Below are 16,968 nucleotides of genomic sequence, written 5' to 3'. Positions count from 1 at the left end.
GGCCCGCTCTGGGAGGAGCGGTGCTGGACCCCGCTCTCCCGGAGGCCACATGTGGACCCCTGCCAAGTGCTGGGGAGGGCCGGACAGGAGCAGGTGCAGGGCCCAGAAGCAGACACAAGCACAGCGAGTCCCCAGGACGGCTGCCCACTGGGAACGGCTGTGTCTCAGGGCCCGGGGCCAGAGGAAGCGGCCAGGGAGTCTGGTCCTGCCAAGGCGCTGGGCTTCAGCCCATCTGAGGCTGTGGCCCGACATCAGTGAAGTCTGTTCACGGGACACCTGATGGATTTGCAGTTTTGAAAGATCCCCACAGTGAGCACACGGGTGATGGTTGGAGCCTGGAGGGCCAGGTAGTGGCCGTTGCAGAAGTCTGTGCGACAGGTGACAAGGGCCTGACCGGGGAGAGTGAGCGGACTTCATCACTTAGCACTGAGAGGAGAAGGGGGGCCTTCTACGATGCCTCTGTGGTTCCTGGCCTGGGAAGCAGCAGGTTTACAGGAAGAGCAGAAGGGCAGTCAGTATAAACAGAGCGGTTGTATTTTCAAAGCCCACGGCTGTTCACGTAGCAACGAGCCTCTGCGGCTGGCGCCACACCCCTTGCAGCTAACCCTGCTGGAGGTCGCCACCCGTCCCGGTCCTGGCGCGTGCTGCTTTCTCTCCCCGCCGCCCGGCTCTGCAGCCTGGTGCTGCCCCGGTATCCTGCTGTGGCCCCTTGAAGTCAGTGTCTTCTCCCGTGGTCTCCAGGGAGATTTCTGGGAGTCCTGACTTTCTGTCGGGAGCTTGATCTACAAAGTCTGAAAATAGTCTTTCCCATCAAAATTGACTGGCTGTGTGTTTGTACCTCAGCTTGGGTGAACTCGTTTCAGTTTACCTGTGTTAAGGCCTCACACAGTGCCCAGCCCAGGGCAGACACTTGGTAAATATTTATGGGAAGAAATGGACAGAAGTCACTGATGCCAGGGTGTCCTGTGGTCACGATGACAGAAGGCCAGTCAGCGACGGTGGCTGTGCATGGCCTCTTCTGAGACGCAGCTGGAGGGGTTCCCAAGGTCACCCGATGGTCACATGTCTGCCCGATGCTCCAAGGAAGCCCATGCCCCCCTTTCTGGGGGCCTCCTTTCAGATCGTAGCTGTACCGTTTGTTCCAACAATTTTCTGACACCAGCTGGGTGTCCTGCAGTTCCTGTTTCTGACTGTCACGTCACTATCCAGAGTGAGCGCAGACCCCTCCAAGTGGAGAACTCAGTCCCACAAGACTGCCCCGACTCCAGACGCCAGCTCAGGTCTGGGGTGTCCCCAGGTTACCCACACTCCTGCCCAACAGACTGCAGATCTCGGGGGGATGGTCCCATGGCCCACCCCCACCAGGGTCAGTAACTCACTGGAGCAGACTCACAGAACTCAAGAACACACTAGACTTACGACTGGTTTCCCTGCAAAGGATACAGGAGCTGGCCAATGGAAGGGCACATAGGACGAGGCCCAGGGGTGGGTTGCGTGCTGCTCCCCTGCCCCCTCCCGGGACTCCACCCTCCCAGCCTTGGGGTCTCTGCAGCTTCCTTGGTTGACAAGTGTGCCCTCCTCTCTCAGAGATTAGCAGACATGGCCTTCTTATCTGCCCCACCTTTGGGCAGAGGGAAGCCCCACCCTTTGATTTGGGGTTTGATAAAGACTTCAGGGAAGAAATAAAGAGATAAGGTAACGTGCCAGACTGAGCCCAGAAGAGCCCTTTCCTGGAATATTTCAGTGTACAATTCATCCCACAAAAAACCTGAAGACTTTTTTAAATAACCGAGAGGCCTGGGGCTGGTCTGTTAGAAACAAGAAGGAGGGTAAATTCTGGGGTGATTTCTTCCCAGTGTGTCTCTGGTGAGAAAGACAACACGCATGCAGATTCTGTACGGACTGCACTCAGGAGGCTGCTTCTCTGGTGGAGGTGCTGGGCCCATATCTCCAGTGCGGTGGGGGGGTCCCTTCCCCCCAGTGCCTGAAAATTCCTCCTCTCTTGTGATTTGGGGGCTGGAAAGAATTTAAAAGTCAGGTAGAATTTTCCCAGTAACTTTATAAACTGGTTGAAACCACTGATGAGGCATGTTGGGGGGGTGAAGGAAGGGCCTGGGGTGGGGGTCTTCTCTGCCTCCCAGTGCTGGTTTCCCCCCATCTGCCCTCCTCTCTCACCCGCAGCACCGGAGGACCCCCCAACCCTTCTCCTCACTCTCCTCTTTAGGCCCCTTTGTGCACCATTTTCCCCTAGAATGTGGAGCTGAGCCTGTCACTGTCCCTCCATGGCCACGAGGTGCCCTCCTAGTCCCCCACTGAGATACCACATCCTTCATTGTCAGTCCTCTGTTGTCAATCCACCCAAGGTAGTGCTGGGTGAGGAGTGGACTTAGGCTATGCTGGGTGCGGAGTGGACCTGGGCAGTGCTGGGTGTGGAGTGGACTTTCAGCAGTACCTGGGGTGGGGAGATGGGAGGATGGGGGCCTTTGTCAGGCCTTTGCATCACAGGCCCTCATCCCATTTTTGCTGCTTCTCGAGGCCACACTTCAGTGACCTCCATGGCGCCCACCTGGGTTCCGTTGGTAGAGCATCACTCTCTGCCCCTCAGCTCCTGAAGCACTTTGTTGTCCACGTAACGTACATGCTACAGTGCTGTGGCTTCTCGTGACCGTGGACGTGCGTGTCTTCGCTCTCAAGGGCAGGTTCCAGAAGGCAAGGACTAGGGGTTTCTCTGTAGCTACGAGAAGGGCTGGCAGACTGCAGCGCTGTCTGAACAGTTGTTAAATAAATGAACGAGCTGCCAGAGGATAGGCACTGTGTCTTTTTTTAATCTTTGGATCCACCACAGTATCTTCAGATTAAAAGTAGATCGGTAAATGTCTGTTTAGATTATTCATCTGAATAGAGTTCGTGTCCTAAAAGCCTGCTGGAGGTGAAAGTCCAGATAAGCCGCTGCAGCCGTAAGCGTGTCATTTCCTAACTTCCAGATAGGTCACGTGTTTCCTCTGATTTGTGAGAGTCTCACAGAAGCACATTTGCACGTGTGTGCACACACACGCGTGATTTTTAAAAAGCATTGTCATTATCATGGGGAAAAATTTTGCAGTCAGCCCTAACACCAGAAGTGGGGCTGGGTCCCTCCTTGCTCACTCAGGATGCCTCTTCCTGCTGTTCTGGAATTCCTTCCTTCAGCAGGACCGTGGGCTGTGTTCCATGCGTGCATGTCTTGTCTCCGTGGGGCCAGAGACCAGGTTTTAAACTTTATAAAGGCTCAGCCACCCGAGGCTATTAATACGTGGCTGAGCAGCTGAGTCGTTGTTCTGCAGGAACACGAGGGACCTGATTCTACATGAGCCTCTTCTTCGGCCTGTTGGGTTATTTATTCTTTCCAGACAAGCACTCATCTCTGTCTCGGTCTGACCTGTTTTCCAGGGAGGTTCCCCTGAAAGACGCGAGGGAGTACGCAGAGTCCATCGGAGCCGTCGTGGTTGAAACAAGCGCCAAAAACGCGATCAACGTCGAGGAGCTCTTCCAGGGGATCAGTGAGTACCCGATCTGTGCTTTCCGCCCAGCTTGCGTGTTCTCGCCTCGGGGAGTCAGAGGAGAGGAGAGCTTTTCCAGTGTGAACTTGCTGGATGCCTCGCAGCTCTGTCCCCGCCATCCTGTGCTTTAACGTGCTGGGTCTGTGTTCTGTGAATCAAGAGGAAGTAACCCCACTGGAAAAAAAAAATTTATTTTAATCAAAGAATGATGTTCCCTGTAGCATTTTACGTTAGTATGTAGAGGGGAGGAGACATAAAATAGAGTGATAAGGTGTGGAAAACCAGTCACCCCTTAAACCGAATGACTCTAGGCAAACAAAACAAGAGAAGCTTTGAGTAATTTCTTCCACCTGGTGACGTCAGCAAGCGGTAGTGTCTGTGTCCCACATGCCCTGAAACTGGGAACTGCATGGAGAGTCGGCGTGCAAAGGTTTTCCTCGTTTCTGGTCGGTTATTAACAGGAGGTGCAGGCTTCCCTCCTCGTCTCCAGTCCTGGGTCCTGTTTGCTTCCTTTTCTTTATGTTGGTCCCACGAAGAACCCTTATCTTGGGCTGTTTCCCAGCCGACGGCCATAGTGCACCTTCACAGCCTCTCTGGTAATGGCGCTGTGTCCTGGGTCCCCTCAGAGAGCAACCTGCCAGCAGCCGTCTTGGGACACCGTGTCTTTAGATGCCCACAGAGCACATGCTTAGTGAGGTGCCGGGACTCAAAGTCCTGGGCTCCCCATCTCAGGAAAAGTCAAACCCCAGAACAGTTGGCAGTTGTGTCAAGTATCTTGTCTGCGTACGATTCCACAAGGGAATTCAGAGGGAAATGGGTGGCTGGATCTCCCTCTGGCCTGAAGTCATTGTCGGCAATGCTTTCCAGGCCAGAGGGGCCGTGGCTTCCCACAACAGATTCAGTTTCCTTTGAGCTGGCTTGGTTTATTACTTCAGACACTGAGAACCCTCAGCAGGGAGTATTTCGCCTGAGTCTCGGCTGGAAGGAGTGTCAGCTGGAGATGGGGCACTCTGCCCTGGGCTCCTCACCAGACCCAGAGAGGTGCAGGAGGCAGCCAAGTGTCTGCAGCCCTGGCCCCGCTTGTCTGCTGGGGTCCTTGCCACCCTCCCCCTTCCTCCTTCAGAAGAATGCATTTTCCTGCTAGTATTTCACACTCTCAACAGGATAGTGTTCTCCAGGCTCGTGGGCCTGAACGCTGGAGACCGCACACCCCCAGACTCCGGCTCCTTCCCGTGGTTGCAGCGTGGGCGCCAGGCTCTGCTGTGTGTCTGGGTGACAGCTCACTGGGTTTGGCCTGAGCTCATGCCATTCACCTCACGTGTCCTTAGGCCAAACTCGGTCCTTTCTGGGGACGCTCAGCTTTTCTGGTCCCTCGGGCTAGTTTTAGTAAACGTCTCGTTTCCGTTACCGGTTTGACTTCGTGAAGCAGGGCAGCTCCTGATAGTGCGACCTTCGCTCCTGTCCCACGTCCGGCTCCTGACAGTTTCCCGGGCCCTCTTCCCAGCCCTCGTGCGGCTCCGCGTACCTGAGATTCAGCTTGGCATTTCTGCACAAGCTAGGGGATTGCCTGAGGTTTATGCAAAGTCATTCTTTCAGTAAAAAAAATGACAGAAGGACCTCAAAGAAGAAAACAAGCCTAAGGCTGCAGACCCAGCTGGCAGTCAGCCTCCCCCTACCCGCCCCAGTGCCTCCGTGGGCCTCCTGTTCCTTCAGGTGGACGTCTTCAGAGCGGGCTGTGGGTGCCTGCTTGCAGGACCGAGCACTTCTGGCTACGTCGCAGCAGGCCCCCTCGTTTGCTTTTCCGTCCCCTCCCCAGCTTGAGTTACGCCTGCTCCTCCCTGAGCTCAGAGCAGGACGAGCTGTCGCTGAGCTCCGCGCCCCCGCGGGGCAGGGCTGCTGAGACCACGCGCTGGGAGAGAAGAGGCCACCGACAGCCAAGCACAGGGACGGGGACGAAAAGCACAGCTTTGAAGAGCTGTGCTTGAGCAAAAGGAATTCATGTCGGCTCGGACCAAGAGACACATTTTCTCGTCGCCTTTCCAGAGTGTTCAGAAGCCAGAAATGAGACGACTGTGATTTTGGAACATGAGTCCGTGTCTTTCCTAACAGGATTGTTTAGCAGAATCCTGTCTGTTTCCAGGCTGAAGCTACCCCGTGAAGGACGTAGGTGCTGCCTCTTCGGGGTGCTCTGGCTGCAGTCCTCAAACTCCCTGCCCCTTTAAAAAACAAGTCTCTCCCTGAGGGCAAAAAGAGGTGGGGCTGCAGGCTCACCAGGAAAAATGTCTGGATCGGGGCTGCGCTTCTGCTCCGCTCCCGTGCGCGCCGACCGTGCAGAAGGAGCGGGGTCCTGAAAGCCACATCTGGAGACACTGCACTAGCTAGGGGTTTTGTTTGTGTGCTGTGGGTCTGAGAACAAGGTGAGAAGTGTTTGTTTTTTAAAAGGGAATGTAATTAGAGGTACAGGCATATGTGTTTGGAGAAATTAGAATAGAGTGTTAATGTGAAAGACAGGAAGTTAAGCCTTGTGGGCGGCAATCATGTCTGTCTGTTGCCATCCGTCGTTGCGAAGAGTGTTGGCTATTTTAAGTCCACTGGAGTTTTGGAGTTTCCTCGGTAGTCATTTTTGGTTTGGAACAGGTTAAAAAAGTTTGAAAACGAAACAAAACGTTTGCACATTTTATAGCACAGTACAGCAAGCTGTCAAACGAGGGTCAGTTGAGCCACCAAGGCCCAAGGAAAAGACGGAGGTAAAGCCGGTCACGTCCTTATCCCCCCAGAACTCACTTTAGCAAGTGCGTGTAGGAGAGCTGGCCCCAGTGAAATCACGCAGTTTCAGATACGGGCGCGTTGGGTATCAGAAGCCCCAAACTCTCCTGTCTTTTGTCCCAGGGAGTCTAAGGCAGAAACTGATCAAGTGTGCAAAGTGTGGTCATCTTATGTTTACCTTACAGTGAGTTCTCACTCTGGGCCATTGTTGCAGTTGCTTGGGTTATGTTAACTCGTTACTGCAAGCTTCATCTCACGAAATGGGCCCCGTTGTCGGCCCTGTTTTATGTCAGAGGAGGTTGAGGCCTGGAGAGGTTTGCACGCTGCTCTGGGTCACCGCTGAGCGAGAGACCAGGATTAAATAAGGCCGGCAGCGGGGCCGCCGAGCCCACGCTCTTAGCCGCTGGTCTGTGTCACTCCTCACTGGCAGTTTATGGTAGCATTATTCATGATGGTGAAAAACAGGAAACGACTTCCCCATCCAAACCTGGGGAAATAATTCTTAAGAAGTCATAGTACACCAGTATAAACCAGTGATTAAAAATGAGGATGTAAATCCTTCTTTGCTGACGTTAAATTGTGGAGTGTGAAACAAACGTTGCAGAGCAGTTGTGTAATATCCTGATTTTATAAAATGTGAAGCACATAGTATGTAACAGCAGACATATTTTTCTGGGTAAAGACTGGAAGGAGGCACACACATTAAAATGTTAGCAGTGATGAGATTGCAGGGAACTTAAAAAAAGAAGACTTTATTATGGCGATGTTTAAACATACACACCAGTAAACTGAATAACGTAGTGAACCATCATGTGCAGTTGTCCCTCAGCGTCCTTGGAGGACTGCTTCCGGGACCCCACGGGTACCAACATCCCAGGATGCTCAAGTTCCGTGTATAAAAGGCTGTAATACTTGCATATAGCCACACACGTCCTCCCATATACTTCACATCATCTCCAGTTTACATGTGATACCTAAGACTACGTAAATGCTATAGTTCTAAATGCTATTCAGATAGTTACCAGTGTGGCAAATTCTAGTTTTGCTCTTTGGAACTTTCTGGAATGTTTTTTCCCTGACTGTTCTCAGTCTGCAGTGCATTGAATCCTCAGATACAGAACCTGGGGAGATGGAGGGCAGACTGTCCTCCTGGCCACCTGGTTCCATCTCTGGCCCACATTCCCCCCCGCCCCCAGCCACTACTTTCCACCTGTATTATTTTGAAGAGAACCCCAGATACCATATCGTCTGTAAATATTTTCAGTCTGTAATCTTCTTTAGCATAATGACAATACATGATCACATTAATAATCACAATGCTATTACATATTAACATCATCAAATATCTAGTGTCAGATTTTCAGATAGCTCATTATTGTCAAACATGGTTTCTGTGTTTGCGTTTTACAGTTTGTTTGGATCTGGATACAGATAAGCCCCACACAGGGATAGAATTAGCTGGCGTGTCTTTTCGCCTCATAAGGAGTCAGTTCCCTCTCCATCTTTCTTCCTTTTCCCTCCATGCAGTTTCTTCATTCAAGCAGTTTTGTCATTGTCCTACAGAGTTTTAACACAATGTGGATGTTCCTGAGTTCCATTTAATTACTGAGTGGTGTCCCACCGCGTAAAAATCTGTGACTCCGTTCCCAGAAACCTTTGGGTTGTTATCAGGTTTCGGCAATTATGGGCAAGGCTGCCGTGAGCACCCATGCACAAGTCTTTGTGGGTGAATACCCAGGGGCGCGTGGCTGGCTTACCTAGGAGGCAGTGGTTCGCTGTCCAAGGGGCAGCCGAACCGCTCCCTGAGGTGGCCTTAGCACCTTGCGTCCTCAGCACCAGTGGATGAAGCTCCGGTAGCCCCGCATCCTCACCAGCACGGGAACGACCAGCTGATAGATTTCAGTCGTTCAAACGGGAGTATGGTGGTCTCTCCTGTGTATTTTGTTTTTTGGGTTTTTTTGGTAGGGGGAGGTAATTAGGTTTATCTATTTTAATTTTTTTTTTAGTGGAGGTATGGGGGATTGAATCTGGGGCCTCGTGCATGCTAAGCACGTGCGCTACCACTGAGCTGCACCCTCCCCCTCGCCCTGTGGTCTTAAGCCCGCCTTCCTAGTTACAGTAACACGGAGTGCCTTTTCCTGCGCCCACTCGCAGTCCTTGCTTGTGTCTGCTTCCGTGAAGCCTCTGTTCCAGCTTTGCCCATTTTGTATTGAGTTGTTTGCTTATGGTTGGGTCCTAAAGATGATTTATAGATTTTGGATACATGCTCTTTATCAGATGTTTGTTTTTTAAATATTTTTGCCCAGGCTGTGGCTTGTCTTTTCATACATTTGAAAAAAGTTTTTAATTGAAATGTAGCTGATTTACAATGTTAGTTTCAGGTGTACAGCAAAGCGATTCAGTTATACATATGCACACAGGTATATTTTCTTTCTTCAGATTCTCTTCCATTATATGTTATTACAAGAAATTGAATATACTTCCCTGTGTCTTTTCATTTTCTTCACAGTGTCTTTGGAGGAGCAGGAGTTTTTCACTTTGATGAAGTCTAGCTTGTTAGATTTGTTCTGTGTGGCTTGTGTTTTTTTTTTTTTTTTTGTGCACGTCTCGTAAGTTTTAAGTGGTAAAATGAAAAGTAAAAGTGTAGATCCATGCAATAGAATATTATCCATCCATAAGGAGAAATGAGCTAACAGGCCATGGAAATGCACCAGAGACCCTTAAATGCATATTTACCAAGTGGAAAGGCTGCCTGCTGTATGATTCCAGCTGTGTGGCATTCTGGAAAAGGCAAAACCACAGAGACAGTGCAAAGATCAGCGGTTGCGGGGGGCTGGGGGGGGCGACGGGGTGGAGCAGCAGATTTTTAGGGCTGTGAACTATTCTCTGTGACGCTGTGATGGTGGTCAGTGCACGCTTATCAGCACCCACAGCATGTGCAGCACGGAGAGCCCTGCTGTGCACCATGGACGCCACTCGCTTGCTGATTAGCGGTGGCTAATTTTGATAACTGTTCCCGACTCATGCAAGATGTTGGAATAGAGGAAGCTGAGGAGGAGGGGGAGGCGTGTGTGCGAACTCTCTGTACTTTATGCTCAATTTTCTCTATAAACCTAAAACTGCTCCCCCCCCAAATAATAGTCTATTAATTAAAAAATAAACTGTAAGGAAATGATGCCTTTGAATGGTAGGGAGGCCTAATGATCTCAGAGGAACTCCAGCCCCTCCATGTTGAAGATGTTTGGCACTTTGGACTCTTGGCGGGGTGGCCACTCCCTACCCTCCTCTGCTGGGCGTCACCCTTCCTTCAGCTCCTAGGCTTTGACTTCCGGTCTCTGCGCCCCTCCTCACCCACCCACTTCCCACCAGTTGGCACCTGCTCCACTTCTCTTTTCATCTTTGTTTTCTGCTTCCCCCACTGCCCCCAAATTAAGCCTCTCGTCACCCCGACCTGGACTTGTGCCCGGCCCTGGCTCGACTCACTCCCTGACCCTAAGGGGCTCTGGTCCTAGGTCTAGACTCTTTAATGTTCCGGGTCGTCTTGTCTTCTTTACGGCAGCAAAAGGACGGTTCAGAGGATGCCCTCAGGTGTCCTGCGTGTGTTTCCCCAGGGGGACATTCCGTGATTGTCAGCCACGGCACTGTTCCCTAGAGACCCCCTCCCTTCTAAATAAAAGAAGAGGCTTGGAGCTCATCGCCAACCGTGACCGCTGCCAAGTCCTAGTAAAGTTTGTCAGTGCACTAAGCTGCATGATCTAGAAAACCAGGATCAAGAAATGGAGGTGACAGGGCAACACCAACGCCTCTAACACCCAGCGAAACAAAATGGAGCTCATGAACCCTGGGACTGGAATGAGAGGCGGGGGGCCCCAGGCCTGCGCAGGAAGTGGCCGGCCCACCACACGGGGAGGGGCAGCTGGAGTGAGCCCACTGTCTTATTTCTGTCGTGTGTAAGAGCTTTGCAGGCCCAGGCCAGAGCCGTGACGATGTAGTTTATTGCTTGGAATTGGGTCTCGCCCATCTTGTGTTCTTGAGGAATCATTTATAGAACCTGCTTTTTCTCTAGGGTGTCAACTTTCAGGAAAACGGAACTCAAAAAAAAAAGTCTTAAGTTTTTCCAAGCAGAGTCTTACACAATCCAAACCTTATTAAAATAAACACCCTGCCCTGAGATTTATACACCAGGATGACTTGTTTGGAGAATGTGTACTCAGAGGACGTTTTGTAAGAGCAGGAACACACAGTCATGCTGAGAGCCTTTCCCGATGTTTGTGTATATAGTTTTGTCCTAGTCTGTGCCCGTGTACTTAACACTGAGTCAGCAGTGTTCCAAGGTGATCACCTTGGTACCAAACGCCACGGTCATTTTCCAGAACTGCTCCATTGTGTAAGCGCGTGTAACCCTTCAGCAGGCTCCAGATAACTCAGATCACAAGATGTCAGGTCTTGGTGTGCTTTCACAGCGCTGCTGGCTTCCTCCTCCTTTTGAGGTGCTTGCCTCATTGGAAGCACTTCCTTTCTCCTTGCTGTTTGAAGTTGGACTGTGTGGACCCCTCCCAGGTCGAGTGTTCTGTTAAAGAACAGGTTGGCCCCAATCCTGGTCACCAAACCCCAGGTTTCCACTGCGGTGAGCCGGGAACACGGGGTGTCTCCCTGCTCAGACCTCACCCGAGCTGCGGCTGGAGCCTGGGACGGCTGAGGACCCGTCCACTGTTGTCAGGTCCTGCCATGACAGCAACCGCACGCGGCCGTGGTGTGTCGTCCCCACACGACTTCCCGTGTCTTTTTTCTAGGTGGGGAAAGGCAGTCACAGAGACATCAGAGAACGTGTCCAGATTCACTCAGCTGGGACGCTCATTCTCAGATCTCTAAACTCTTTCTGCCCGATAAGAAGGTCCAAGTCTAAGGAAACTGCAGTAATTCCGTCTTGGAGAAGTATTTGGTCCTGTTAAGTGAGATCTGGGATATTTTGAAGATGAATAGACTCTGGCATCTCTCAGAAGTCAGGTCACTGATTCAAAAACGTTGCTCGCAGTTTAAAGCAAATAAGAGGGGACCATTTTTTGTGACTTTAATGAATGTCTTATGGATGAGCTTCTTAACTATTTGCAGTACTTTTCGTAGGAAAAAACTTATGAAAATGTATGGCATGAGGCATTGCAGACGAAGTCGTGTACAGGAAGGCTGGAGGTCTAACGCTCTTTTGCTCACTTTAGGGCTGACATTTTAAGAACACCATGAAGTTGCTGTTAGTACAGGACATGGATTTTCATATCATCAAAAATGCTGATCAGTGAACAGTACTTGCCTGTTAACTAGGGCAACAGTGTGCACCGATCAGAATTATCATTTTGTCCAAAAATATTTATGACCCAAAAGTCCCTATTGCAGCTCCTAACACCCTCAAGAGGCACGTGGATTTTTTTTTGCGGGGGTGGAGTTAGGTTTATGTATTTTAGTGGAGGCACTGGGGATGGAACCCAGGACCTCGTGCATGCTAGGCACACACTCCACCACTGAGCTATATCCTCACGCCCGGAAATGTTGTTCATTTAAACAGTTTAAGGAATGCTGTAACTGAGGACGACCAGCCCTCCAACACACACACCTTTCTCTGGAGGAGTCTGGGACGCGGGGCTGGGAAGCTCTGAGCTCAGGAAGCCAGAGCGCCGGTGGTCGCGGGGCCCTCCGCCCTGCTCACCACGTGGGGCTGGGGGAGCAGGAGCACGCTGCTTGCTTCCTTCGGTGATGACTAAGAAGACAAGCACAGCGTGTCCAGAAGGAAAGTACGTGCTCACTTGCTTCTGGATGAGGACAGAGCTGTTTTGAGAATGGCCTGCGAAGCTTTGTCAGGGGTACAGATGGCAGAGCATGGCCATGGCCATCACTACAACCTTCCCGTCTGCTCTGTAAGTGGGTGAGGAATTGGGGTGCTTGTCAGTGACCTCATCTGTTTGGTGAGCTTTGAGGAATGGCCGTACCACCCAAACTACAAGATGCATTAATCCCTTGGAAGCTGATGATGTCCGCCCTTGCGAGAACGCACCTCTCCCAGGGCTGTGTGACTCTCTCTGGACCTTGTGCAGCACCCACTTGCGAGAAGGGCTTTGTCTTTGGAACTAACTTCCCCTCCATTTCTAATTACTGCTTACCTGGTAATGTGATATCCTAGTTAGCTGATGTTTTAAAATCCCTGTTTCAAGCTCATTTTTCATGCCTTTTTCATGGAGGATAGAGCGCTGGCGTGGCTGAGGGGAGGACACAGACTTTGGGACCCCTCGGAAAATCGAGATGCCACCTGGTAATGACATGACCTTCTGTGTGTGACCTACGTTCTTGGGTTAGTCATAAAACAGTGATCATTAACAGCCATTCCACCAGCCTCACAGGACCCATTGAAGATGTGCCTCTGAAAAAATCTCCTAAAACTGTGAGCTTTTAAACAAATATTTGTTATTTCCAGATTCCACTGCCTTTTAAAAAACAGCTTTATGTGAGATAAAACTCACATACTCTACATTTCACCAATTTAAAATGTACAGTTGAGTGTTTTTTATGGGCACCATCAGCGCAGGTTTAGAATATCTTTATTGTCACAAAGGAAAACAAAACCCAACCAACAAACACAAAGCACGTACTCCGGGGCTGCTATCTCCCCACCCCTCCACCTCCTGCTTACTTTTAGCTTGAGTGCATTAGCAGAGGCTCTAGGATAATCTTTAAAATTAACATAAGATTACTTGTGGCCGACTGTTCCCTGCGAAGAATGTCTCTGAGGGCTTTCCGGTCACGCTCCAAGGACTTGGGATGGGAGCTAAGTGTTAATGAATGGTGGTACTGGGAAGAGCACGACTCCCACGCCAGTTCTGTTTTGAGAAGCGCAGAGAGGAGCCCTCACTGTTGCAGCTGGAGCCCTGGGCCCAGCCCGGAAGCAGCTTGTTCTGGTGGATGGGCCCGTGGGGAGACTGGGAGCGGCCGGTGGGCTGATGTCAGTGCAGAGAAGGTAGCTGTTTGCTCAGGAGCAGGGGTTCCGAATCCAGGGAGTTCTGTGTTGTCAGAAAGCTGCTTCTGCCTTTCCTGAACTTTCTAAACACGAGTTTGACCTGATACAGCCGAGGGAAGGCAGGGTAAGACCTCCCCCCGTGGCCCTGCTACCTTGTGAGCAGCCCAGCCATAGTCTGCATGAGGGTTCGGCTGGGAAAAGGTACTCAGCCTTGGCCTCCTTCCGTTGCAGGTCGCCAGATCCCACCCTTGGACCCCCATGAAAATGGAAACAATGGAACAATCAAAATTGGGAAGCCACCATCGCAGGCCGGCCGGCGGTGCTGCTGACCTGGGCCGGGCTCCGCTGTGCTTGAGGAAGCCAGAGCCCACCTGCCTGCGCTCTGCTGGAGGGCGTCCCGCTCTCGGGGGCCGGCACCTCACTCAGAGAGCCGCGAGCTCGCCAGCTGGGCATCCTGGAAGACCTGCAGGGAGCGGGGCAGGGAGTGGCCCTGGAGAAGGATTTCCAAAAACTGGGAAAACCCAGAACATCGCCACAAAAGGGCTTTTAGTGCATGAAATGCACTCAGAGGAGACGGATATTAGGTATTAAGTATAGTTGAGTTTTTTGTTAAAAACCTTGAAACACTCCTAAATTTGTGCAAAAGTCTTCCTGGCTTACTACGTGTGTGATTCCAAAGTGGTGGTCCACTCTGATTTCCCGTGTTTTCTAACCAAATTTCAGGAACTTTTTCAGTGCCGTTGCCTTAGTTGTGTACACAGCCTTCACTGAAAGGTTAATCTAAGGTGGCTCACCTTTCAGTCGAGTGTGATTGGACCATCACTCAAGCTGTAGGCTCGAGCTGTTAAGAAAGTGGAGAAGGAGGTACTAGAAACCATTGTCTACATCTCGGACTTTGACTTGATGAACATTTTTCTAAGTTTTGGTCTTAAAAGCAAAGAAACCAATCTGACTGTAAACTATCTCATGTGATTCTGGGGTTTGGAGGCCTCGTTTGGAAGTCATTGACATGGGTACGGGTAAGCAGTGACAGACGTAGGACATACATGTGGTTCCAGAGACCTCCTGGTACGCCTCAGCTCCACAGCGATGCCTTCCTGCACACGTGGAGGGTGTATTTCACTGAGAGTGCGCCTGATGTCATGTCTAGGGGCACAAACCAGCTGGAGGAGGTTTGAATCTAAACCATAGGGCAAACTTCTTGAATAGATTACAGGAAAGCCAGCCAGAGGAGGTACCAGCTCCTTAAGATTCTAGACCCCCAAAACTGCAAACTCAGAGAAAGCCTTTTAGAAGACGCCCAGTATGAGGAGGTGGGTATTAAGGCCAACCCGAGGTCCATTCCTGGAAGGCCAGTTAGCTGAGAACAGGCTTCCATGACACCTTTTAATTCAGATTCCTCGTCTCTCTGTTAGTTAAAGATGCCTGAATCCAGTGGAAGAAAAGAAGGCCTGGAAAGGAGGAAAGCTATTCCTGTTGGAAATTCCAATCCTATTTCCATTCTAACTTTCATAAAAAAACCTGGGGTCAAGAAGCAGTTGGCTTCCCATGAGGGTTCATACTGGGAAGTGATTCTCAGAGGACATTCGGGTTGGCGCCTTTCGTGGGGCTGAGACACAGTAAAAACACGGCCTCAGAGGTGGTTGGTCAGCAGCGCGGGGACAGGGCCGGCTGGTACCTTCAAAGCTCAGCAGACGTTAATTGAAATCCTATGATGTAAAAATCAGAAAGAGATCATGAGCTGATTACAGACCCAGACGCTCAGTAACTGGTGTGAGCTGTGCCCGCCGTATTCTGGACGGGTGGGGACACCAAGTCTGCCAGCAGAAAAAGCAAGAGTCCTTGAGAGACGGGGGCCAAGTTCACACTCTTTCTGTGGACCGCAATCAAGAAAACAGGTAGAAATCACAGATTTAGGTGTGTTTTGTTTTTTTTTTTAAACTCGAGGGTGTGTTGTCAATTTCATGTTCTTACTACTTCCCCAGTTTGCAAGAGTAGTTTGACAGTCTTAGGCTGCGAAGGCTGGAAACACTTATTTTTTGGTTCAAGAGTGCCTCTCAGGTATCCCAGACAGGTACCTCAAAAACTGTTAGCAAATGGCACTGGGATGTCTTGGCAGAGCCTTGCAGAGATTTTTAGGGTTTGCTCCACTTGTCAACGTTACAGGCTAACGTGATTCCGCTTGCCGGCCAAGCGACTAGCTTACCTCTTTCCAAAAAAAAAAAAAAAAAAAAAATTGGGTTGTAAATGCCAGTGATCTCTTTCCAGGTGACACACACAGGCTTATTTTGGAACCTTTCCTCATCCAGCTGTCCCCGAGGACCTGGGCTTGTCTCTGGATGGCTGCTCAGGTTGCCAAGCCAAGGAAGTACGCTTCCCAGCAGAGTCTGCAGCTCTGGGCTGGGGCTTCAGTGCTTGCATCTTGCATGAAACAGCTGGTTTTAACCTCCCGTAGAGAGCTACCCACCCTCGAGCCCAGGGTTTTATTTCAGAAGTACATGAGGGTGGAAACCACACTTTTGCCTTTCAGTATGGCCTTAACTTGTCAAGCCCTCAGACGGCAATGTATGTATATAATCACTCCTTGGAGCAATCGATGGAAAGAGTCCACGGCTCGTGGGTGCGCCAGTGTCCACGTGAACATGGAGACAGATGCTCGAGCCACGTCCACGACCAGGCGCTCTGCTCTTCCTCCCTTTGCCTTCACATCCTTACTGGCTGTTCTAATCGCTGAGCTGCAACCACATCCTCTAACGTAAGGGCCGGGAAATGACTGCTGCTCCAAGATGTCGAGCAGCCTCCCGGACGCAGCACCCTTGTCCTGATTTCCCCAAACGTGCTCTCCCCTGTTTTCCTCCCTCCTGTGCGGCATGTGTGTGTACACGTGCTTTCGTATTTGTTACACCGACAGGTGATCCCTTTCGCTGGCTGAGTTTGGCTGTGGCTGTGTGTCACACGTAACACAGGCACAGGCCCGCAGAGGGATAATTTCCAGCGGAAACCCCTAGGGTGGCAGTGGCGTCGTGCCAGCATGTCACAAGTGTGCCTAATCGACCTGCCATTTTATGGTGGAAAGTGGTACATTGGGGTGCTGAAGATGATGTGACCTTGCAGACCACAGAAGGCCGAGGACCTAAAACTAGCCTTCAGGCAACCACAGGGCTGGGCCCATGGAGGACTGGGGGAGGCTGGGGTGGCTTGTCCTCTGAGGTTAAGGAGTGTGGCCTGTGAGGGCTGGAACCCATTCCTCTTAGGGGCCCTGCGCCTCACTGCTCTGCACTGCTCATTGCAACTTGAATGGGGAGCGGGGTCACGAGCGAGAGGGCTCTGGGCCGTCTTCAGGCCTCTTCGGTTCCGGGTTAACCATCGTTGTCGAAGCCAGCGTCAGCGCTCTGTTCTCTGGTGTTTTTACAAAGGGCTTCTGTCTGGGCTGGACCCAGTTCTCGCATATGGAAGACGCGGCTACAGACAGTTGGCACCTTTGCCCCTTGTATTCTGTAGTCAAGCATTGCCCTCCATGTCGCCCAGTTGTATCTGTTATTTTTGGTTTAACACACACTGATTCATACTAATAAATATTTTCAGTTTTGCCGAGTTTGCCTTTTTCTTACCAGGTTTGGTGGAGTAGTTTTTTAGCATTGCAGTCACCTCAGAATAGAG

At 51.0% G+C, this 16,968-nt stretch overlaps 1 protein-coding gene across 2 annotated transcripts in view; it reads left to right on the top strand.

Annotated features, from left to right (window-relative positions):
• Window positions 1-16,897, top strand: part of RAB31 (RAB31, member RAS oncogene family) — an 83,693-nt gene extending 66,796 nt beyond the window's left edge. For both annotated transcript variants that reach the window (XR_012502081.1, XM_074352419.1), the window contains 2 exons: window positions 3,430-3,539; window positions 13,540-16,897. Coding sequence is in view for 1 of the 2 variants with exons in the window: in XM_074352419.1 (XP_074208520.1) it covers window positions 3,430-3,539; window positions 13,540-13,637 (208 nt within the window). In the remaining variant the exon portion in view is untranslated. The remainder of the gene's footprint in view (window positions 1-3,429; window positions 3,540-13,539) is intronic.
• Window positions 16,898-16,968: the final 71 nt, after the last annotated feature.

The sequence above is a fragment of the Camelus bactrianus genome, chromosome 24 (genome assembly GCF_048773025.1).
Source record: "Camelus bactrianus isolate YW-2024 breed Bactrian camel chromosome 24, ASM4877302v1, whole genome shotgun sequence".
Classification (NCBI taxonomy): Eukaryota; Metazoa; Chordata; class Mammalia; order Artiodactyla; family Camelidae; genus Camelus; species Camelus bactrianus.
This window is presented reverse-complemented; position numbering and strand designations above follow the sequence as displayed.